At 43.1% G+C, this 26,199-nt stretch overlaps 1 protein-coding gene across 3 annotated transcripts in view; it reads right to left on the bottom strand.

Moving 5' to 3' along the window:
• C8H3orf70 (chromosome 8 C3orf70 homolog) overlaps positions 1–21,959 on the bottom strand; it is a 74,876-nt gene extending 52,917 nt beyond the window's left edge. Inside the window, exons 1-2 of one of the 3 annotated variants that reach the window (XM_072121238.1) lie at positions 21,814–21,959; positions 12,379–12,629 (exon numbers count right to left, since the gene is read on the bottom strand). In XM_072121238.1, the coding sequence (XP_071977339.1) occupies positions 12,379–12,562 (184 nt within the window). In that variant the 5' untranslated portion in view covers positions 12,563–12,629; positions 21,814–21,959. Of the gene's footprint in view, positions 1–12,378; positions 12,630–21,446; positions 21,792–21,813 lie in introns of those variants that run through there. The other 2 variants (XM_072121240.1, XM_072121239.1) reach the window with 2 other exon arrangements.
• Between the last annotated feature and the right edge of the window lie 4,240 nt (positions 21,960–26,199).

Here is a 26,199-nt window from a genome sequence, read left to right on the forward strand (position 1 = left end):
TCCATCTACAATTCGAGGAGGTTTCAAATGCACAATTAATATTCCCTCACAATGTGCTGCATTTGACATACGAGAGGTTCTAAAGTGTGGCCTTTTTGCAAGAATTATAATAATTACATACAGTGTTCAGTCGCCCAATAATGGGATAAAGAGCAACTCAAAGAATCCAACCAGCAAGTATAGAGCACAAGTCAGAACATGCTAATTAGGTAAATGAATTCATACAGAGCAAACAGCAGACGGATATAATGGCCCCACATTGTTACTCTGCCACCTCCAAAATAAAGACTGCATCGCAACTCTACTCCATTGTATAAAGGGGTATTACATGAAGCTTCCAACAAAAAAAAATATTAAATTTACAGACATACAATAAATATAAATCCTGCATTTATTACAAATTAATGAAACGCAAACCAGTGTCAGCACTCCTACAATCCAGACTTTGTATATATATAGGCATACATCTGCAGTGCTCACGCACCGTATCACTGGCATCATGGCTCCCATTACTAGAGGGGTGATAACAGTAATATAACATGTACAGACAGTGACTGGCTGTTTGGGAATGGGGGAGGGTGGGGTGGTTAGGAATTTGTGCGACCTCTCCGTTCACACTCTGAAGAAGGTAGCCAAAAGTTCTCAACTTCCATTTTCATCAGTGCACCTAATGGTCATATGAACGCTGGTAACAGGACTCTAGTGCTCATGACTATTGGGGGGCCCCAGACACTTGGCTCCTTATACAAATAAGCCCTGATAACATAACACTGGAAAATGGTTCAGGACGAATGGAGCCCCTTTGCTTTACTACACAATAGTCTTTAATTTCTGAAACTGCTCATCTTGGAACAGCTTCCAAAGAAGGGAAATAATAGCCAATGCTACAATTCCTAAAACCCAAATGATACTGATGAGGGCAGCTCTTTCATCAATGATTATTGCAAATCGTTGGTATAACAATGGATATTTAAAGGAAACCTACCACTTCTGAAGGTAGGTATGAGATACAAACACCGGGCACCAGCTCAGGGTGAGCTGGTGCCGGTGCTTAGTCTCGTTAGTGTTAAAACCGCGGTATCGCGGTTTTAACACTTTTGAAACTTTCTAGCAGAAACTGCTTCGGCGCTTCGTGCACACGATCGTGCGCGCGCCTACATTGGAAACGCCGCAGGCGTTGCGCGCGCACGGTCGCGCGCAGCGCCGAAGCAGTTTCTGCTAGAAAGTTTCAAAAGTGTTAAAACCGCGATACCGCGGTTTTAACACTAACGAGACTAAGCACCGGCACCAGCTCACCCTGAGCTGGTGCCCGGTGTTTGTATCTCATACCTACCTTCAGAAGTGGTAGGTTTCCTTTAATAAACCCCCCATCCATCCAACACAGATTAACTCTGTTCGCACCTTGGAAGCTCATTGGTCCAATTGTAATTTTGAACTGCATAGATTTTAAATAATAATAATTTTTATTTATATATTTTCATCATATTCCGTAGTGCTCTACAAATCATAGGGGACATATACAAAATAAAGACATTACAGAGTACAACCAGTCATACGGAACAATAGGAGTGAGGGCCCTGCTCACAAGAGCTTACAGTCTATAAGGATGAAGGGGTGACACAAGAGGAATAAGAGCTTATATAATGGTCCAGCCATTTTTAGAAGGGAACAGAACAAATTAATTTAAATCAATTAAAAAAACACAGATTCTTGAACCAGCCATCGGCCGCCATCTTACATACAAATCCCAAGGTCAATGGGACTGCAGAATCTGGTGTTGACAGATAATGGACGGAAGAATACAGGATGGTTTAGTAAAGAGAGAGTTGATATTTCCAGCGGTTAGCGAGCATAATAGGCTTGCCTAAAAAGATGGGTTTTAAGAGCATGTTTAAAACTTTGGAGGATGGGTATGTGTCTGATATTCAGAGGAAGGACATGGAAATGGTTGGATTCTGGATATGTTTCTGAGATGCACACGGCAAGAGCGAGCAATAGATTGACTATGTGGTACAAAGGAGAAGTCGGAGTCCAGCACAACCTCAAAGACAGCGGGCCCGCTACCTTGGGCTTATGGCGACTCCAAAGACTGAGGCAGAGAGGTTATTGTTGGGTTGATTAGTAGATGGCAAAATGAAAAGAAGTTTAGTCTAAGATTAAAAGGGGTATTCCCATCTGGGCATTCACTTAATTTAATTCATTTCTGTAAACATTTCTTCAATTGGATGTTATTAAAAAAAAAAAAAAAATGTTCTTGTGTGAAGATAATTTCTCATAAATGTAGTCATGTTGTCCCTTAGAAACGAGATGGCTTCCTCGGTTACGGTTTGTTTCTTTGTGCAATCCCTCCAGCAGAGGTGGCCGTATCCGAGGACACTGTCTTGTTTATAAGGCACTATATGACTACATTTATGAGAAATTATCTTCACACGGGTAAAAATATTTAATAACATCTAAATGTAAGAAATGTTTATGTATAGCAGATTAATGAAACTGAATGTGAATACCCAGATGAGAATACCCCTTTAAGTTACAAAAAGAGAGGACATGATATTAGAGACAGCACAGAGACTTCTGAAGTAAGACAGGGGAGATGTTACAAGCGGAAGTATTTAGTGGTGTATCATCAGCATAAAGATGATAGTGGAAACCAATCTGCTGATGGTTTTCAATGGGGCTGTATGGAGGCAATAGAATGTATGGATAGGAACCCAGGACTGAGCCCTGAGGAACCCCAACAGTGGGAAGAAGGTGACGCTGAAAGTTCAGTCAGAGAGATGGGAAGAGTACCAAGAGAGTACAGTGTCCTCAGGCCAATAAATTGAAGAATCCTGAGAAGGAAAGGTACACAGCATCAAACGCTGCAGAGAGATTTGGAAGAATGAGTAAAGAATAGTCACCTTTGGATTTAGCAGTGAGGAGATCATTGTGGAGTGCATAGTACAAAAACCAAATTGTAGGGGATCGAGGACTTTGGAAGTGCAAGGGAAATTAGAGACTGGTTGGTAGTTAGCACAATGGATGGGTCCAGGGAGAGTTTCTTTAGTAATGGGGTAACAACAGCATGCTTGAAAGAAGAGGGAACAACACCAGAAAAGAGAGAGGTTAAAGACTTTAGGGAGGTGAGAATAGACTGCAGGGGAGACTGTATGAGTTGTAAGGGGGATGGTGGTCACTGATGCAGGTAGTTGGTGAAGCAGAGGAAAGGAGCCTGGACACTTCTTCTTGTGTGATTGGCTCGAAGGAAGAGAGTGAGCAGAGCGAAGTACCGGAGGGAAGGGAATTAGTTGATTGGGAAATTATTTCCTGTCAGATAGTCAATTTTATCTTTAAAGTAGATGGCCAAATCTTCAACCCAAGGCCTGTGACAGGTGGCTGCACCTCTGTATGGGTGAAAAACCATTTAAAGTAAATGTTCGTGTCCAAGAGTGGAAAGATAGTAGAGTCAGGCAAAGACCAAATCAAGAAGGTTTCCCTCCTGGCGAGTAGGAAAATTAGAGAGTGGTTCCTAAATAAGTAGTTAGTGATAGAAGCGGAGAGGAGGAAAAGAGGGCATTAATAGGGATGTTAAATGATGAGCATTGGAATATCACAAGATAGAAAGTGTGGAAGCAAAGAAGGAAAGTGGTTGAGGAACTGGTAGGGCTTGTCGGGGGGACGGAAATAAGCTAATATTTTTAGTACACACAAACAAGTTAAAAGTCAAGTGCCTATCATAACAATCTGTAAACATTGCCCATTGCCTGTCCCAGGCTTTCGCCCAGTTAAAGCTAATTCATTGTGCAGATTATGTTGAACTCTACACAGACTCCAAAACTAAGACACTGGATGAACAGAACCCTGAGAGGCCATGGTGTAAAGGGAGAGTTGTTGGTGGAATAATTATCAGTGCAGCCAAAAATCCAGAGAGACGAGAATAGTACAGCAATGACTGTACTATTTATTTAACAGTACCTTGTGTGGTTTATGGAACTTACACCTTTGGTCAATAGCTCCTCTGAGGAGCATTTTCTTATGGGATATTAAATTATGTAAATACTAGGAACACCTTCTACCAGGAAAATAATTTGTGCCATCAACAATTTGCTAACCCTCCTTTCATTTTAGAAGGGCTGTCTGTAATGAGACAACCCATTTAACTGTATCAGAGCTCAAGGATGGAGATGTTTGACATTCAAACATCAGAATTGTATTTTCATATATTATAAGCTGATCAGATGCTAAAACGTGCCTGGAATACTGGAAATAAAGGTGTAAAAACCCATCACATATTTCAAAGCCTTCCATTTTTACTATGAATTGTTTTTCAAGGTTCTTCCATTCTATAGCCTACGATGAAACACAATTGTAATCACTTGACAGGAAGTTATGAAATACCCTGACATAAACATTTTATAAGGCTGGTGTATAATGCATGAGCTTTTCAGCACAAAAAAGAGCTTTTCTTTAGATTTTGTCGGGTCTCATAAAATGTTAACAGCCTTTAAAGTCTTTGTGTTTTCTAGTTTTCTTGACGACTATTTAATGAACTCTTGCAGATAGGAATACAAAAAATAAAATAAAAAAAATAATAGACTCTAGTAGAAGGTTATATATTCCTTGATGGAATACATGAAACATGTTGAACCACCATCGCAGAAAATTTGTTAATATATGATCCACAAAGTTATTGAAAATATTAGTATCGCAGTACCATTTCTTTTTAGGGCAACACCCTGGATTATGGAAAATTTTTGCACTTGAATTCTAGTTTTCTGACAGGTTTCCATACAGTTTGATAACATTTAAAGGAAACCTACCACCACAAATCTACCTATAAAGGTAGATCGGGTGGTAGGTGAATCAATGGGACGTGAGGATAGCCCTTTTAAGGGCTAATCCTCACGTCCCTGCACTGTTTTATAAACTTTTATTACATCAATATGTTAATTTACTTATGCGGCTACTGGGGCGTGGAGTAGCCGCATCTGAGGTTACACGAGGCGGCTACTCCACGCCCCGGTAGCCACTTTACCCCTCCTACTCACAATGTTCGGCGCGCAGCTGCTCGTAGCTGCGCGCCCTCGTCCGCCGATCCTGACGTCTGCGCATGCGCAGAACAGCAGGCCCGCGCCTGCGCGGTCACTGCTCTGAAGCCGGGGCTGCGCAGGCGCGGGCCTGCTGTTCTGCGCATGCGCAGACGGCAGGATCGGCGGACGAGGGCGCGCAGCTACGAGCAGCTGCGCGCCGAACATGGTGAGTAGGAGGGGTAATGTGGCTACCGGGGCGTGGAGTAGCCGCCTCGTGTAACCTCAGATGCGGCTACTCCACGCCCCAGTAGCCGCATAAGTAAATTAACATATTAATGTAATAAAAGTTTATAAAACAGTGCGGGGACGTGAGGATTAGCCCTTAAAAGGGCTATCCTCACGTCCCATTGATTCACCTACCACCCGATCTACCTTTATAGGTAGATTTGTGGTGGTAGGTGCCCTTTAAGGCCTGCAGTCACCACTAGGAAAGAATTTAAACATTATTGCATACAGTTATATTATTCAGTCTATAAACTGTATGCGTCAAGGTTCCCACTTGTGGTGGCTCCAAGTTGTCATAATTTTATCATTTAAAAGAGTTTAAGCGTCAATATTGATAACCGATCATTAAAGGGGTTTTCGGACGAAAGAAAATTCTCACATTTTAATCCCCTAGTGATGTTAACACAATAAAGATCATTTTAACCCTTTACTTTACAATACTACTCAGTCTTATTGCTGTTTTAGCTCCTATCACTCCCTATGCTGCTCAGTGTAAAATCCCAGGGTGTGGGCGGAGCCTCTCTAAGCAGACACATTACTGTATTATCCATCTAGTTCTGTGGGATGACAATGTGGTTAGATTATTAGAGTACAGGTGTATATGCATTTTCATCTGGCTTCTGATAGTGTACTAACGCACTGAAAAAAATCCTGTTATCCTGAGTACATACAAGAAACTTGTCTTTGTGGGAATACCCCTTTAAGTTCTCCACAACCCAAACAAACAATCTCGAACCAGTTCTGTTAACTTGCCTTTGATGTCATTTGTCACATGACCTGTACGCTGTCCATTTATATGAATAAAGGAGAGCTACAGTACAAAACTCTGTCCCTATACAATGTACGTTGTTGTGCTTGGAGAAGCTGCAGTGGTCTAAAACACATTGTTGGAGGTGCTGGGGTGAGATTATGAATATTTTAGCTCTGGAAAAACCCTTCTTACTCTTTGGCCATGTAGGGATTTTCAGCTCCAGATCAGAAATATATAGGTTGCAAATTTTAAGATGAAAATAGAAAAGAAATAGATGTTTTTGAATGGATAGCCATTTAACCCCTTGCTGCCGATGCAAATTTAAGGGCCTCATTTTCCGCATAACAACGTGTGTTCAATGTGCAAATGACATTGGGTCTGTGCAATTACAGGGATACAAAATTTATATAGGTTTTTTTATTAGTTTTTAAAAAATAAAAACCTTTTGTACAAAAAACTTATTTGTTGTGCTGTATTCTGCTGCAGTACATCATGTGTTAAGTTGTTAAAGGGGTTATCCGGGTCTTAAAAATTACTTAGTGCAGTGCTGGGGAGGGCTATTTAAAAATAATAAACCTGTACTTACCACCGCCGATGTCCCGCGCCGGGGCCTGTCTCCTCTGTGTGCCAGAAGCTCCCATCCGACACCATCTCCCAGCGCTTACAACGCTGAGAGATATGGACGGATGGGAGGAGCCGGCCACAGCGCGGACCAGAAGCTCCCTGTGCCTGTAAACAAACAGGGGCACAGATCGAAGGGACATCGGCCGCGCCGGATGAGGTAAGTAGTTGTTTATTATGTTTAACTAGCCTACCCCAACCTTGCCCTCAGTAATTTTTAAAACCCGGATAACCCTTTTAACCGTAGTCTACTATCTCACGACTCACCCACAAGTCATTTTTTCCCCCAGTTATCTGTCTTTTCAGAGAAAATTCCATGTTTCTTCCACCTTCTTGGTGCACTGGTTTTCTTCCTTCTATGCCATTCTGCAAGGGACTGTCATCCATTGGGCAAAGGCATGGTGTTGCTTGGTTTTATGAAGCAGAAGAAAACTGCGGCACCTCTAAGCCATTTTGAGTGATAAACATTAAATGTATATTGAAAAAGCTTACAAATTGCCCTACAGTAAATTGGTTTAATCTGTGTTACCACTTTATGCACTTAGCCTCCACTTTCCTGGTTTACTAAACTTTATACAGAGGCACAGCTGATTAAGACAAGTTAGCAGTTGATCACACCTCACTGCTGGATTTACAACTACACTGCCCCCATTGCTTCTGGATGCCCCCATGTGTGAAAAAAAAGTAGTGGAGCAAATGGGTAAAGTAAGGGTAAAAATGTTGAAATGGTGTTATGCCTTAACTACACACATGCCAGCTTAATCATAAAGGGGGTTTCCCTCCAAATCACATCAGCTCCAAAGAGATGAATGGAACAGAACGGACATGGCCGTCCGTCTGCGCCATTCATCTTGGGAAGTCGAAGGGGGGTCCGACAGAGGGACCCCACCGGACCTGCGTTCTTGTAATCTGTGGGGGTCTCATCATCTATCCTGTGGATAGGGCCTAACTTGTTTGGTGTGAAAACCCCTTGAATGGGGTGGGGGGAGAGGGGGAGTACAACGTGCAGCACACCCACAAATCATGTGTTTTTAATGACATAGGATGAACAGATGTCATGATACTCTGTATCATCTGCAGATCACATCTCATTCCATTTGAATTGAAGCCAAGTTGCAGTGACTCGGTTTCATTCTTTGTGTTATGAAGTGGGCAGAAACTGGTCGACGTTCCCTCCCTTTACCAAAGTGAGGAAACAAAACAAGACTCACAAATAAAAATATGAGGCACAACATCACAGGATAGTCTCAAACGATAGCCAAAAATCAGAAAATCAAAGTATAGAAAGTGCAGCAAACTGTCTAATAAGTAGAAAGCAGGTTAAACAAAACTAAAACTGGCAGTGGACTGAATGAGAACAAAACAATTATAAGATACCAGAACCTCAGCACCAGGACCATTGCTGCAAAAGTCAATCACAACATTAACTGTTGCTGTACCATGAGCAGACTGCAGGAGCACAAGGGTGAGGTGCAAACAACTCCAAATCAACCAGCAAGCTAAGCGTTTGTGTTCATACAGGCAAATGACAAGTAAAAACACAGACAAAAATCAACGCATTTACAGCCGCATTCCACATGGGATGCCCACTGCACAGAGGTAACACTACGTTATGAATAACTAAGCCTAGATCATTGTATAGCAACTGTCAACTAGATACATACAGGAAGTTTTTGTGCAATTTTTAGAGCTAAAGTCTCAAATAAATCTGGAAGAAAGGGGATGTAAAGGTCCATTTTTATGTTGCCCATTGTACTTGAGCCCATATCTGGCTTTAGGTGAAAAACTGCCACCAAAACGGCACGTTTTATGCCATCTATAAAGGAAATCATCAATATCATGCATGATAAACCAGAGGCACTTACGCGTAGATCCTGTCATAGTGACTGTGGTAATATTCTTACATCTATTATCTATGGCCTCCTTCCTTTTTAATGAGCCTCAGGGGCTCTGGTGTTGTGTTTTTTTTTTTTTTTTTTTAAAGGAAGCCTATATGCAACCTAATCATATGAACTTGTAGGTGAGGCCGGAATGCAGATACATCTTTAATTGTATTTATACGCACATGATCATTTCAGTGCCATATAGAGTTGGCCTAAAGCTTTCCCAACTGACTGCCCACTACACATTCTACTCAGTCTTGATTAATAACGGTGAAATTAGACAAGAAATAGTGTACCCGGTGGATCCACCCAATGTGCACCTTATTTACTTTTCAACATACACTCACCGGCCACTTTATTAGGTACACCATGCTAGTAACGGGTTGGACCCCCTTTTGCCTTCAGAACTGCCTCAATTTTTTCGTGGCATAGATTCAACAAGGTGCTGGAAGCATTCCTCAGAGATTTTGGTCCATATTGACATTATGGCATCACATAGTTGCCGCAGATTTGTCGGCTGCACATCCATGATGCAAATCTCCCGTTCCACCACATCCCAAAGATGCTCTATTGGATTGAGATCTGGTGACTGTGGAGGCCATTTGAGTACAGTGAACTCATTGTCATGTTCAAGAAACCAGTCTGAGATGATTCCAGCTTTATGACATGGCGCATTATCCTGCTGAAAGTAGCCATCAGATGTTGGGTACATTGTGGTCATAAAGGGATGGACATGGTCAGCTACAATACTCAGGTAGGCTGTGGCGTTGCAACGATGCTCAATTGGTACCAAGGGGCCCAAAGAGTGCCAAGAAAATATTCCCCACACCATGACACCACCACCACCAGCCTGAACCGTTGATACAAGGCAGGATGGATCCATGCTTTCATGTTGACGCCAAATTCTGACCCTACCCTCCGAATGTCGCAGCAGAAATCGAGACTCATCAGACCAGGCAACGTTTTTCCAATCTTCTACTGTCCAATTTCGATGAGCTTGTGCAAATTGTAGCCTCAGTTTCCTGTTCTTAGCTGAAAGGAGGGGCACCTGGTGTGGTCTTCTGCTGCTGTAGCCCATCTGCCTCAAAGTTCGACATTCTGTGCGTTCAGAGATGCTCTTCTGCCTACCTTGGTTGTAACGGGTGGCTATTTGAGTCACTGTTGCCTTTCTATCAGCTCGAACCAGTCTGCCCATTCTCCTCTGACCTCTGGCATCAACAAGGCATTTCCGCCCACAGAACTGCCGCTCACTGGATGTTTTTTCTTTTTCGGACCATTCTCTGTAAACCCTAGAGATGGTTGTCCGTGAAAATCCCAGTAGATCAGCAGTTTCTGAAATACTCAGACCAGCCCTTCTGGCACCAACAACCATGCCACGTTTAATGGCACTCAAATCACCTTTCTTCCCCATACTGATGCTCAGTTTGAACTGCAGGAAATTGTCTTGACCATGTCTACATGCCTAAATGCACTGAGTTGCCGCCAAGTGATTGGCTGATTAGAAATTAAGTGTTAACGAGCAGTTGGACAGGTGTACCTAATAAAGTGGCCGGTGAGTGTATATTCATTTACTTGGCCTATGCATATTTGTTAAAAAAATATATATAATAAATGATATTACTGGATAAACTCTGGTGTTTTGCGCAACATTTTCATTCTACAACTCTCGCCATACTTGCATGGAAAAATCTACAGGTCATCTTGTGGGTCGTCTCTGCTAATGAGGCTATCCTCATACAAATCTGCTACGGTATCAAGTTGTCAAATATGCGGTACTCAGTTGGGACACTGGATGTTAGCGGTCTCTCCAGACTGTAAAATGCAGATGTGTCTAGGCAATTGCACAACAGTTGTGTCCAGCTTAGACAAATACCCAAATACTTGTTCAGAAAAAGACTCATAATATTTAGGTTATTCATCAGATACTTGTAACGAGTTTTCTTTCTGCCTATAAAAAGGATCTATACATAATGCTGCACTTTTCAGAAAGACTGCCGGCCTAAATTACACCCGTTCAGCATCTTCTTCCAGTAAGTTCATTAGCAAAACATGATCTTCTAACAGGCAAGCATTAAGAGCTGCAAATGGATGGATTCTGGGGGAGACTAATACAATCCATTTGTTTCGGCTAAAGATTTTCTGTCATCTCTGGAATTTCCTGGCATCCTCCCATCTATGTTAACCCACTTAGGGAAGTCAAAAAAGCGTATCAGCATTAAGAATTCTCTTTTGGTGTAAAACAAGCTTACAAAAAAAACCACAAAAGCTATCCTCCGAAACAGGTTTGTACAGCGGAACTTGTGTGATATATGACAGAAATAATAGTAACATTTGTATCTTGTGAACTTCACAGTCTAATAACTGCTACAATCTAAGCTTGAGGAATAAAGGTCCCCATGGTGGTGTCTGCCTGTCCTGGATTAACCCCTTCTCACTTAGAAATGAGTGCAAATACAGTAAAACTGTTTAAAACTAAAGCAGATATTCTGGTAATGCGCCGAGTGTTACCTCGCTGTTCTGAAAGCTGGGCACATATGGCACGCTTGTCACTCAGCACTGAGCTGCAAGCCATATGTAGCGTGGGAGTCCTGATCACTACACAATATCTCAGAGCCTCCACTGCAATCTTTTATTACAACAGAATTCATATATTTTGGTACACATTTATAGATCTATAGACACATGCACATTTTACAAGGCATCAGTTAGTAAAAATCTATGTAAATATCAAATAAGTAACATAGCCCATGTATTTACATACGTAAACGGCATGCAGGGTAGTAAAAAGCAGTGAAACAGAAGATGGCCCTCAAATATACATCCTGTACAGGACACATTTTGTGTTGCCACTTATTATATATACAGATAAAGAATATCCACCATAGGACATTTAACCTAAACATTTTCAATCTGGAATTCAATATCGAAATAATACAACAAATACATTCTGTCCATGTTATTTCTATATAATGCAGGAACTCCAGTCCCCTGCACTGTGTACAGCTCGTTGGATTGGGTCAACATGCAGCCCGTTTCCCCAGGCTGCACACGTTCATGTGCATGAACACTATCAGCATACGTGTAACATATCATTCTACAACCCACATAAAACCACTGCACACTGTTGTAGTAATCTGTAATTGAACGCAAACAATTGAAACACAAATTATATAAGAAAGTCATAAAAAGGTACAACATGTCCCTGAACTAGGTGAGGTAGTAAAAAAGAGAGAGTAGAAATTGGTTGTATAAAGTCAAGAAGGCAGAGATTTTAACACTAATTTCCTCTTTTTCAGAATGCCACCTTCATTGTAATTGATGGTCCTGCACCCAGAGAAATCACTAACCAGATCTCCAGAATTCCTGTGCATGATTTCAATAACAGGGGAGGAGGAGTTCTGATGCAGGGAGAGCTTGACTTCCGTATTAAACTCTCAGTCTCCTTAACTTTATACAACAAGTTTAAATCTCAGTTCAAAGTTGATTTTGTGGATAATGGAGCAAAGGTGGGCCATGAAAGAAACACGATCTGGAAGCTATAAAGCTGCTTGACAACATACTGGTAATAGTTTATTAGACTGATTTATGATGACAGGTTCCTATAAATATGATATATTATTTTACTTCTCCAAATTTGTAGTCAACAAGGGCGTACAGTGATCAGGTTCGGGCAACTTGTACAGGCTTTTCTAGCAAAGAAACAAGTACACAAACAAGCTAACCACACAACTAGATATTCCACTTCTGTATTAGGTGGACATTTTTATAGACATCCCCAACACATCCTGAAAAGTAAAATAGAAGAAACGGCATAGTAATGAGGACTTACAGTGGCACCAGCCCAAGTGACAGCACCAATGGAGCCTGAAGCACTTGCCATGGCTGTGGGTGGCACAGATGGATAGTCCATCACAGGGCTTGAAATCCGGTCTTCCAGCACAGCTCCGGGCTAAAGCTTGCGCTTCATCTACTTTATCATTCTTCAGGCACTTTTGGGCAGCTGTGGCTGTCATCTCCGCCTAGAAGCCTCTGAGGCAGGTGAGATGTGCCGGAAGTTGGGCAAACACAGGATACCTGAAACTGAGAGGAAATACGCGTTTAGTACAAATGCAATGAGAAAAGTCCCACCAGAATGATACAGACACACTGTAAAGCCCATCAATGTATCAGTCACTAGCACATCGCTTTCCGACTGTTATAAAAATGGGATAAGCTGTAGACACAGGCCCCCCCCCGGCGCTACACTAGGAGCCATTTATTGGATCACTTTTGAAGACGCTCTCCTGCTCTAGAGTCTTATTACTGAGAAAGATGGTGGAAGTCAGCAGGAAGATATTGAACAGAGCGAGTAGTTGCCTCTTTTTATCAGTTTTATGAGATTCTCACAGTGACAACTGCTGTCAGAAAAGAAACGAAAATGTCCCTCTGGCAGAATATATCTATACTAGCGGGTCATACACACCTTAACTGGAGACGGATGCAGTACCTCCCACACTACTACTTGCAGTACACACAGAAAAATCTGAATTAATGTAATTCTAGCAGGAAATAGATTATTTCTTTACAATGTCACAAACTACTTAATTACACAATGATGACTTAGAAGCTTAGGCTTACAATTATTCTATCCCCACTATAATAGTTCAGCACTCCATGGTGCTTGAGGGGGTGCGGAGGTTGTGATCGCACCCGGGCCCAAGAGGTTTAGGGGGCCCTTATGGTGTCACTTTCCCATATCAGAAGACTATTACTATGAAACCATACATTATAGTCGGGGGCCTAGCACAGACTTTGCACTGGGGCCCATCAGCTTCTAGTTACGACACGGCATGAGGGGCTCATGTTTTTACACAGCAGCCAAAAAAAAAAGGACACAGAATGGACACTAAAGACTGTCATCACAGAGGATCTAGATTTTACAGGAATGCCCAGTAGATTACACAGAGCTGTCATCATCCAACAGCTATTCCAGCAGACTACCCTCTACACATGCATGCTTATTTGGATAATTAAAGGGGTTGTCCAAACTCAATAATTGATATTGTTTCCCATATACATTCTGTATCATTTCCTCAGAGATTGTGGAATCTGTGCTCAATATTATTCAACAGGAAACTTCATTGTTTACTTCCTGCGGATAAAAACTGGTCCATTGTCATGTGATGTCACACAGGTCCCCTTGAGAAAGGCTTGGTACGCCGAAACACATGTTGGGGAAGGCACTCGGAGACACAATTATTTATTGGTATGTGTACTACAATCTTTCATTCATATTACATTTGCAGTGTTTACAGTTTTGAGCTTCAGAACAGCTCATAGCTTTTGATACATCTGTTTACATGCACTTAGCACTTTTTGAGATTATTTGTGATATTTTGATACTTGCTTGCTGCTATATGATGTATTGATTTGATACCCCTGTCTTTGGACACATGTTGCGGTTATATTGAGAAAATATGCAAAGCCCGAAGATAATGTCAGGACGGCGCCGTTTAAGACTCGAACATCAGAAATGGATCTTATCGTTTTATTATGAAAGCAGCAACGTGTTTCAGCTCCGGACTGGAGCCTTCATCAGATTGTTAAAGGGGTTGTCCACACTCAACAAATAATTGACATTGTTTCCAATATAACTTTCTGTATCATTTCCTTAGAAATTGTAAAATCTGTGCTCAATATTATTCAACAGGAAACTTCATTGTTTACTTCCTGCGGATAAAAACTGGTCCATTGTCATGTGATGTCACACAGATGCACAGCTTGTTATATAACAGTTCTGATTACTCTGATACTTTCGAGCTGTGCACCTGTGACATCACATAGCAACAGCTGATGATCACATTATGAGATGCCAGTCTCATGCCACTACAAGTACAATGCATGTGACGTTACCACCCCGGAAACCCCTGATAACAGGGTCCAGAACCAGTGTGTATAGAATTTTTATATATTTTATTTTTTGCTTCTTTAATATAAAATATACCTCCTGATTCAGAAAACTCATTTATGACAACCCCTTTATGTAGTGATCATTAATTTTTCGGTTCCAATTTTATAAATGAGAGAATTTACTTTAGTCTCATAATCCATTGCTATCCATGCGTTTCCATTTTTCAGTCCCTACCTTCCAAAATCTGTAACTTTTATTTTATTTTTCCATGAACAGAGCTGTGTGAGGGCTTATTTTCTGTGTAACAAATTGCACTTCATAGTGATGGTATTTAATAATACATGCTGTGTACTGGGAACCAGAAAAAGAAAATCCCAAAACGCATTTGCAACATTTTCCTTTGAGATTTCCGGCATTCACTGTGCGCCCTAAATGACATGTTTCTTATTCTTTGGGTCAGTATGATCACGGGGATACCAAATTTATATAGATGTTATTGTGTTTTAATACATTTAAAAACATTTTACAATTCTGTACAAAAAATAATATTTTGCCATCTTCTGGCACTAATAACCTTTTCATACTTGTAGTGTGTACGGAGCTGTGTGTGGTGTCATTTTTTGCACGATGAAATGATGTTTTCATTGCTGTATGTATTTTTATGCCTGAAGATCCTAGTACAGAATCGAAACGTGTCACAAACAATAAAGATATCGGGGCAGATTTCTTTAAAAAAAAAAAAAAAAAAGCGTCCTAAGGTTAGACAGTGCAGAGTTAGACTAGACAGCCTTATATTTCACCAGATTTATAAAAGTGTCTGGGTGATAAAACTGGTTCAGTATAAGACTGTCTAGTCATACTCTGCACCTCCTATTAGTTGGCTTACTTTACACCAGAATGTTAGGACACAATTCTGTCAGGTTAGCAGTATTTCTGGCACACCGACCTTTTTTGGTGCGAGACCACAACCCCTTTTTAGGCCACACCCCTTTTGTTGAGCTAGCCGCAGAATTCTGTTGCGGACAAATTAATAAATCTCCCCTAACGTATTTAAGTCAAGGAGTGTATGCAGCGCCATAATGCTGACTCCGAAAACCTCCTCGTGCTAATGATTTCTCTGTTTATTTTTAGATCAGTTCTAAGCAAAGGGGGGGGGGGGGACTGATTTGAATTTTTAGGTTTTAAATATTTTTCTTTACAATTTGCAACATCCCCCACCGGGGCCTAGCGGCAGCCGGGGCCCTAAATACTTGAGGGGCTGCCGATTGCGGCCTAGGGCACGCTGTCACGGTGCTTGGTATGGGGGGCGGAGGGCTGTCCTACAGCCTGGCAAGTCTCCAGCAGGTGGTGTGTGCAAGAAATTAGGAGGGAGAGGCTAAAGCACGGTTTCTCCCTGGGGCAACCCCTGAGTGTCTGTAAGATATGTCCCTGGGTAATGGATGGGGGAGCACGTGGTGGTAAGCAGCTTTATCCAGGGATCAGACGGAGGCAACATTGTGCAAATCAACTTACTTCTTTATTGAACAGCAGGCAAATGGCCACAATGGGTAACAGCAGGTTTCGGATTAGTGAGCAGAGCCAAATGAGCCAGCTCACTAAGAAGAGCCGGAATTCCCATCGCTACTGGGTTAGCGTCTGACTCAGTTCCTTGGATTGGTATCTGTGGCAGCACTGAAGGTGTGCCTCCCTCTCCTTGGGATCAGACCATGTTCTCCCACTGCACAGGGGTTTTATCCTCTCCATGGTCAGGTGATAGCACCACTCCAATCACACTCCAGCTAACAATACAGCCACATCATTGGATAATTACTTACACCAATTTAACCATTGCCTTTACAGGCGAAATCTACAGCTGCACTTTACATTAAGTTCTCCTAGCATTATCTTCTGGGTGAGTTGCGCAGGCTCACCAGATAGCGCCCACTCCATGTCAGGATCTATTTGCAACTAACATGTTGCCTATACATTGGCATGGGTGTTGCATATCTTTCAGACCCCCTAGGGGACTTTTACCCTAGGTTGTCAGATTGATCCTACCATACTACAAGTATGGCAGAGTATGGGGATCTTACTCACCATGTATTACAATGTGCCTCTGGCCTGATTTTAATGGTAGATTTTAAGACTCGCATTTAATTCTGCTAACAATGAAGCAATATCTAAATTTTTCGATAAACACAGGATTGCTGTCAACATAAGGAAAAGCTAAGCTAGGGCCAGTATTTGATGCACCATGGCATCCCTTTTCATTCCTCTTTGCCAGACCAGAAGGCTTTCCCTCTAAAAACTGGCACAAATTGTCATCTCAACCATTGGGGAATGATAAGTTATTCTGAGGGCATCTCCCTGCAGTCACGGAGCTCAGGATTTCCCTACATACTTTTTTTTTGGCTCATTTGCCTAAACTTAGGATGGGACATGAGTTTGTAACTATCTTGAGTCTCAGGCGCACCCATGTGCTCCCGTAAGGCGGTGCCCCATCGTGGTGACTGCAACTGTACTTACCCCTCCACACCTAGCGATTGCTTCCGTGGCCATGTGAAATTTAAGGGGCCAGGGCACCGCTAATTGGCGCCGGTTGATCGCTGCCCTGATATATAGCTTGCCTCTTCCTTTGACCTCTTCTGGATCTTTGTGCCCAGTTGCCTGAGAGAAAGCGTGTTATTGTGAGTTTTGAGATTTTCCTGTTCTGACCTCTGCTTCGTTCCCTGACCTTCATTCTTTGCCGCCTGTCTTGACCTCCTGACTGCCTACGACTCGACTTGTCTCCCGTTTCGGAACCTCGCGTTGGCCACTACCGAGAGCAAATCTGGACCTGTGGAGTGACCGGTTGTTATCCCGTCGCAGCGAGTCCAGTCCACTTTGGGGCAGGCTCTGGTGGATACCAGATGCCACTTAAGATTCTGCACCTAGGTGTTGGCTTACATCATTGTTTGCAGCGGTTCAGTGGGTCCACTACCACCGAATCTGACAGTAACACTACGATCAGATCTCATTTTATGCATATGTTCAGCATATCCTCCAGGAAAGCTGAGCGTATCCATAGACAAATTAGCAGATACATCTTCTTGCCTCCATCTGCACAGAATACGTCAGAAAATACAGAATTGAGAGATATAGCAAGCTACTTCTATCCTGCTGAGCGAAGGATATGCTCTGTGGAGGCCATAATAGCCTGTGGGGGAGGGATGTAACTGTATGGATTAGGCTGTTCAACATCATGGGCATCACATCTTCCGGAATCCCTATCTACACATCAGGGTTGCCCCATGGAGAAACCTATTCCATCAGCCTATGCCTCTATTTTCTTACTCACACCACTTGCTGGAGATCTGCCAGGCTCTGGACAAGGCCTCCGTTCCCGTATACAAAGCACCGTGACCATCGCGTGCCTAAGGCTGCAACTGCCAGCCATTCCGGGCCCTGGCTCCATCCAGGCCAGGCCAAAAGGCTAGACCCCGGTGGGGATTGTTGCACATACAGTGGGATAAGTCCCAGCCCTCGGCTTAAGGACACTTCAGATATCCGTCTGTTACAACAGAGGCCTAAAAACGAGTTCTGAACAACAGTATGACTGTGTGAATGAGACTGTACTCCAGTTACAAGGCAGTCACCCAATAGGTGTCTGGGAAATTGGAACACTAACAAGTGGGTGACAACCCACAGTTACCTAGCAACCAGTACAATGCAAGCTAGATTTAGGAATATTTGAATATCAGAAGACAAGATCTGATGAGGCTTCAAACAATAAGTTCATCCAAATTACATCCACAACTAAATCTAATTAGAGATTAAAGGAATATTGTATCACATTAAATAATGATTATGTAAAGGGCATCCAGTTTCCATACATTATTCATGAAATTAAATAAGCCAAGCATTAAAACATTAATTTCTGGTCATTTTTGCCAATCTTGCAAATCTAGATCCATTCATAAATCATGATTTTTGTTATGTATGGTATTAAAAAGTAAAACTACCATAAAATCAAGCATGATAAACCAAGGACACTTGCTCATAGATCCAGGCACTGGGACTGTGGTAATCTTCTTACCATATATTTGTTATCCATGGCCTCCTTCCTTCCAAAATCAAGTTTTAAAATTATAGAATGAGTCTGAGGGGTTACCCTAGCCTCTCTAATCTGGCTATGAAAAGGTGTTTCAATGGGGCAGATTTACTTACCCGGTCCATTTGCGATCCAGCGGCGCGTTCTGTGTGGTGGATTCAGGTCTTCCGGCGATTCACTAAGGCAGTTCCTCCGACATCCACCAGGTGTCGCTGCTGCGCTGAATGCACTGAAGTTCCCCAAGGCGGGCCAAGTGAAGGTAAGCGCGTGTCCAGTGACACTTTTTTTTTTAAATGCGCCGGTTTTTCCGAATCCGTCGGGTTTTCGTACGGCCACCCCCCTCATTTCCGTAGTGTGCATGCCGGCACTGATTAGACACAATCTGATTGCGTGCGCCAAAATCCCGGGGCAATACAGGGAAAAAAAAAAAAAAGGCGCAAAACGGAAAAATCCGTGTAACCCGCCGTAAAAACGCGAATCAGGCCCTTAGTAAATGACCCACATTGTCTCACTTTTCCCCTGTTCTCTTGGCACTTGTGCTGTGAGGACTTCCTGCACTTATCCTGCTTTTTTTTGATTTCCAGGAAATTTAAATCCGGAGCAGAATCATTAAAAAAAAAGTTGGAGTCAGGGAGTTTATATGATGGGCAGAGAACAGAAGTACCCATGGATGATAGTGGTATCTATCTTTTGAGTTTTTACTCAAAGCCTGTGACACAGGCTCCAACACTGAGGAACATTATTTTCCAGCAGAGAATTCAGGGTCAAACCCTATGATTACTAGGTCTCCTTCCCAGAGAAGGTAAGCAATCAATTTTATATATACTAGCTGTAGCCCCCAGCATTGCCCCGGATAGCAAATAACTGCTCTTAGATATAACAAAATAGATATAAAAGAGTTTTGTTAACCCATTCTATTTCTCTATATTTATCTTTGTCCATCTCTGTATCTATGTCTCTCTCGCTGTCTCAGCTGTAGCCCCTGATGTTGCCCGGGATAGTAAATTACTGCTGTAGCTCCCTTTCTAAGTCTCTCTTCATATTACCTCACACACAAGTGTCTTATACTCATTGCCTATATTAACCAATCAAAGCTCAGAGCTCATATTAATAACCTGTGGAAAAACAGAAGCTGGGCTGTGATTGGCTGCCAACTGCCATCCAGCAGACAATTGGTCCTGTAGATGGCAGTTAATAAGTGTATTTTGGAAAGTGCAGGGTGAAAATGTTGACATTGCTCGAGTCACAGGCAGCGGGTGTGCAAAGTTTGGTGAAAATGCAAAAGTGCAGATCCCTTTAAGCAGACATACACACACAGAGCTTTATATATCAGATAGAGAGATATATATTGAGAATTTTATATGCCGATTTGTGCTGGGGGGGAAGGTAAGCAAGTAAGGCGGTACACTATAGCCACAAATAAACGTATAGGCAACAACACTTCAACCTAGACAGATACGCCTAGTCATGGGTACTTGTCCAGTATGTGTCAGGTGAGATGCTAAGAAATAAACTTAAAAAGCCAGCTTTGGGTATAGCTAGTTACTGTGACAGCAAGACACATTTTGTTTAGCTACAAACACATCTACTTTATGGCTTCATCTTTCTTTGGGAAGAGAAAAAGAAAAAACAAAAAAGAAAAACACACAATCACAAAGTAACCAAATTGTAAGATAACAATACAGGAAAAATATATCCTCTATAGCCTCATCACTGCAGGTCTCAAATTGTTTATTGTTGGCATCTCATAACAGGATGGTTGATCGCTAGGATAATGGTTCGGATCTGACCTCTAGGGCCACAGGTGCTTAAAATGATCCGTATTGGTTCCAAACATTATCACTGAAAAGTGTCCTGTGAAGACTATTATAGTCTACAGTCATGTAACTTGCTTTGTTAGCATCTGTTCCTGACACCTGTCAATATATTTTTAGGACTGCTACATGTAAAAGTCCGGAGCAGCCATCAGACATTTTGCTCAGGCATGATATACAGTTCTTTTTGATCTATTATAGTAATTTCATGTGTAAATCTACAATAAGGCAATTACACAACATGCACTAGTCTGTTTCCCACAGATACAACCAAAGCTTCACTGGAGGGGACTTCGTTAAAGGAACACAATTTACACTTCAGCCCCAAAAATGACAGTGAAAATGTTAATCCTCTGACTGGTGTGAATCAGATCTATTCTTCTCCCATGCGCTGGAGATCTGGTCTCCATGATTATTATTACTAGACACACAGATAGAGGTCTCTAAAATATTGTTCCATTGGGCTCTGACTTTGGTCTGGTGGGGCCAAGACAAGTCTCCTAGAACCAAGAAGCTCCATTAGAACAGATTCCTTTAATCCTATACATTTGCATCTATAGAGACTCCAATTCTTTGTGTTGGAGCAAATTGTAAAAATGATATCCACGTGGACAGCCTGGCGTAGGCGACACAAAAATCACCATTCTCTGCCAACACCCTAAATGGGGTCACCCACAACTAGGACACGTGACACTCTCTATTAAATGGTTACGTGATTGAATGACGGATACAATTCCATAATCACTGATGGTAAATGATCAAAATCCAGGGAAGATGAAGCAGATGCTTAATAACACGAAGCGCTCAGCCTGACCCTAAATGTAGAAGGCACCAGGGCGGGCACACAATAGCATCTGCACAATCCCCAAAAATACCGGATCCTCCGGATGTGCATAACTATTGTCTTATCCAACAGTAAGAAGGAAGGAATGTTATTAACACTTAATAATCCTGGAGATTTCAAATTCTCATGGAGTCCCAAAATCTGATTTTTCCCAATCCTGTAGAATGAAGTGACATCCGGTACACAGTCCTGACAGCGATCTGCTCCGTGCCCGGGATACACACAATCACAGAGAAGCGGAGGACTCCGCACACTACACACAAAGTGACCAAACTCTCACCGATGTCACCCGGACGGGCTTGGCGGGGGATCCATTCCCTGGGAGCTCCTCTATATCCCTCCTCAGCAGCGGCTCATCCCCGGTACCGCTACGTGTGAACACAATGTCACTGCTCACCGGCCACTTACCAATGAAGTTCCGGCCGCTCCTCGCTCCGTACCCACATCAGTGTGTGGAGGAGGCGGCACTGCGCAGGCGCCACATTCCCTTCCATACAACAAAAGTGACAGCAGCCAGATGAGGAAAGTGACAGGCACGCAGTCCGGGCGGCGGGTAACACTGACACATAGCAACACACATATATACACGAGTAACACAACAAAGGGGGATCACATGCTATAAGTGTACGGCCCGGAGGAGCGCTCACCAGACAGCGGCTGGGATAGGAGCACAGGAGAGTATAGTATCAGGAGTGAGCACATCCCGGCTGTACCAGAATGCTACACTGTATGCTAGCTGCAGGGGTTAAATGTCCAGGGTCTCCTCCCAAGAGGAGTGATTGATAAGGTTCAAGGCCAATCAGCTGTGTCCTAGTGTGATCACGTGGTGTGGGCGTGTATGAGGCGTTCCTACTGTTTATATCTGTATGCACTGCTGTGGGCGTGTATGAGCTATGTGGGCGTTCCCGCCCGCTCCAGAGGCATGGAGTGTGTTACTGTGACAGAGTTGAGTGAGTGAGTGATAGGTTGGAGGTCGGTAAGTGTGTGGAGCCTGTAGGAGGTTTTCTCATACAGAAGTTGGGAGGTGGATATACAAAGGGCTCTTGTAGGAGAGAAACTTTTGCCCTCAGCCCCGCCTTTTGTTCCACCCCTTACTCCACCCCCACACAGTATAATTTCCCTTTAGGGTGTGGCCACACAGTGCGTTCTGCGTTTTTGCATGCTACCATGACTAGTTTGAATCAGTTTTTCTTCATTTCTGGAGTGTTAACTGTTGTGTTAACATTTTTCACAGCTGCTTAAACTTCCAGAAATGAAGAAAAACGGATGTAAACCATCCAAATGCATGGTAACATGCAATGTGTTTAAAAATGCACCTTTTGAACGCACCCAATGTGCCTCCATTTACCCCTAACATTATGTCCCCCAGCTCGCTGTGATACTGTAGCCCCTCTTATATTGTGCCCCCAGCTCTGCCTCATATGTTATTAAAGCCCCCCCCAGCAGCTCACCCATTTATTGTACCCACCTCTTGCTATGCCATCAAGCCTATCTTATTGTGCCCATCCCCCAGTAGCACCACATGTACAGCGCCAATAGCTCCCCTCTTATTTTACCCTCTAACAGCTCCCCCTCTTATGTTTAACCCCCATTAGAAGCTCACCTCTTAATTTGCCACCCCGCAGCTCCCTCCCATATATTCTGCCCTCCCAGCAGTTCCCCCTCTTATTGTGCCGTCCCAGCAGTTCCTCCTCTTATAGTGCCCCCTCAAACTTTTCCCGCTCTTATCAGGAGATGATAATCAAGGACAATAGAACATAAAAACTTACGGAGGTGCTCTAGCTCATACTGCCCACAGTTGATTATAGATAAACATGTACGAAAAGAAGAAAAAAGGAAGAAAAAATAATAGCAGTAAAATAATTCAGTCTTTATTCCAAACGCATATAAAACTTTGCTGCGGGAGAGAGGGATAGAGCAGGAGCCCATTAGAGGCGACAGCCGTTTCACGAGCGCTTAATCCTGTCTACCTCCTTATTGTTGTTATCCCCAGCATTTCTTCCTCTTATAGTGCTCCCTCCAGCAGTTCCCCCTTTTAAACAAATGTTACGTAATTTTCTCAACCTTGAGTATGACTACTATCCCGATTTTCTCTTTTAGAACTGTTGAGGTCCACTGAAGACCAAGCCTCTGGTCACTTTCCTCTGCAGGCCCGGCGTCAGCACCCGGCTGACCCGGGCAAGTGCCGGGGCCCCACAGCTCCAAAGGGGCCCACCAAGACGATGTGGCACCGTATTACGGGGCCCAGGTTCGCCGCTGATTTCAGGCCGCATAGGAGGTGGGCGGAGACGTAGTGGGATCAGCCCGAGAGCAAAGTATGATTCGGCATCCCATTCCGGCCCATCCCTTTACCTTCCCTGGCTGCTGCTGCTGAAGGACCGTAGCAGCCCCGCCCTGCCCTACCCACCTCACATATTGCTGCCCAGCCCTCCGCTCCCCGGCACACCCATCCCTCCTGGGCCGCCCTGCGTTCCCCGGCCTGCCCGCTTCACCTGTGGCCCGGACCGCTGGACATTCGGCGCGCAGGCCGGACGCGAGCCGCTCGGCCGAATGTCCAGCCCAGCCGCCCTCTCCTATGCGGTCCACTTCACCTGCCACCCTGTCCTGACCGAGTGACATCAAGCTGGGGTGAGTATGATTGTACATATGTAAATGCATGTATATGTGTGTGTATGTATGCTGTATATACTGGATGGGTGTGTATATATGCTGTATATCTGTGTGTATGTATGCTGTATATACTGGATGTGTGTGTATGTATGCTGTGTATAGTGTATCTGTGCGTATGTGTTGTATATATGTTGTATATCTGCGCATGTGTTGTATATACTGGATGCGTGTGTATATATGCTGTATATCTGTGCGTACGTGTTGTATATACTGGATGGGTGTGTATATATGCTGTATGTCTGTGCGTATGATGTATATACTGGATGGGTGTGTATATATGTTGTATATCTGTGCGTATGTGCTGTATGTGTGTGTATATATACTGTATATCTGTGCGTATGTGCTGTATGTACTGGAAGTGTGTGTATATATGCTGTATATCTGTGCGTATGTGTTTTGGTATTTTAAATGTCTGTTTTTTTAATGTCGCTACACAAGTTCACTGTTAAGGGGCCCACTGAGGCTCTATCGCCCAGGGGCCCACTGAAACCTGGAGCCGGCCCTGTTCCTCTGAGTATCCTTCTCACCCTTTTTGGTCCTACTGGTTGTCAGGATTCAGGGGTAATGGACCCACTGTGCTACCGCGGACGATGAAGTAAGCCAACACATGGGAGCAGAGTCTAAGGCCCCTTCCACACTTGCGTTTTTCACGCACGTGTTTTTGACGCGCAGAACTTGCATTGCACTCTGACCCATTGTAATCAATGGGTTTTTTCAGACTTCCATTATTTTTAACGCGCATGTTTTTTAACGCGCGTTTAAATCTCGGCATGCTCTACTTTTGCAAGTCACGCACCATACAAGTCTATGGAGATGCATCAAAAACGCATTGCACTCTGAGACACATGCAAGTGCAATGCATTTTTCTCGCATCAATTGCCATAGAAAAGATAGAGCTCAGTCCTGAGTCCTTTTCACGCGCATCACCTGCGCATGAAAAACGCATTGAAATCGCATTGAAAATGTGCATGAAAAACGGAGACATCGCTCAAACTCTGACTGAAAACTGATTGAACTCTGATGAAAAATGCCAGTTTTTCACTGACCAAACCCTGATCACACCCTGATCAGACTCTGACTTGATCTGCAACGCAAGTGTGGAAGGGGCCTAAGTGGTCTTCATCAGATTCCGCCACAAAGCGGGTTGGACTTTCTGCAGCAGGGTACCACCAGGTAGCTCGAGAGGTGGCGGCCAAAGAGAGGTACAGAGTTTTGAGGCAGAGACGGAGTTGGGTACAGGCAGGAGGTCAGGACACGCAGCACAGGATCAGAGTCGGGGATGTAGCGGAAGGTCAAGACAGGCAGCACAGGAGCTTAGTTAGGAACAAAATCGAGGTCACAAATGGAAATCACTTTAAATGCAGAGGACATAGGGAACAAGCTTTCTCAATGGCAACAAGGCACAAAGATCCAACAGAGGTCATAGGAAGAGGCTGGCTATTTAACAGGTCGGCGACTGGCAAGTACCAATTAGCGGTGCTCTGGCCCTTTAAATTTGATAGAGCTGACACGCACGCCCTAGGAGGTGGGGACGCACCCGCCAAGCCGGTGGGCGGCGAGGCGAGTGAGGCATCACGGACAGAGGGGCACATGGAGGCATAATAGCTATATAAAGTGTAGCTTATCTTAGAAACTATTATAGGATTAGGGTTTAGAAGGTTACAAAGAATCTACCATCAGACAATACCTTAATAGTTAGAATTCTGATTGTAGGTTTCCTTTAACTATTACCCTTGGTCTTTAGCCAATAATTACAACTTTTATGCAGTGTACCTTAACCTGTTATAACAAATACAACACACTCAAGACTGGACCTTATACCTGCATTATGTATGGACTATATCCTCTCATCCACCTAGTCATGTTCAAACCAGAAAAACCTATGACACATTGAATATGTATAGATTATTTATTCACTATATTATATGTTTGTCATATCACCTACACTTGGCAATCAACTCAATTGTTGTTCTTGGATTTCCTCTGGATATGGGGAAGAATCCCCTTTTTGAGCAACTGCTACCCCCAGGACTGCAACTAGAAATAATATATTGAATTATAAAGTTGCAAATACTTAGTTCTATTCAAAATGTAACATTGTTGGGAGCCTATCAATTCTATAGAGTCTTGGGTCCATTCTCTCCTCCTGATAGTAATATTTAACTTTATGTGTACATTGTATCATGAAAACATCTCTAGGATTTTGATTCTATAACTTTTATAGAGACTTTGTATCTCCATAGAAACAGATGAAAAATTCCATGACCTGCACAATTCTGCAATGTTTCAGTCTCATATTTTTGTTTCTTTTGTCTCATACATATGCAAATGGTCATTTGGTAGGTTAGCCAGAAGTAGAGGAC

Source organism: Engystomops pustulosus, chromosome 8 (genome assembly GCF_040894005.1).
Source record: "Engystomops pustulosus chromosome 8, aEngPut4.maternal, whole genome shotgun sequence".
Classification (NCBI taxonomy): domain Eukaryota; kingdom Metazoa; phylum Chordata; class Amphibia; order Anura; family Leptodactylidae; genus Engystomops; species Engystomops pustulosus.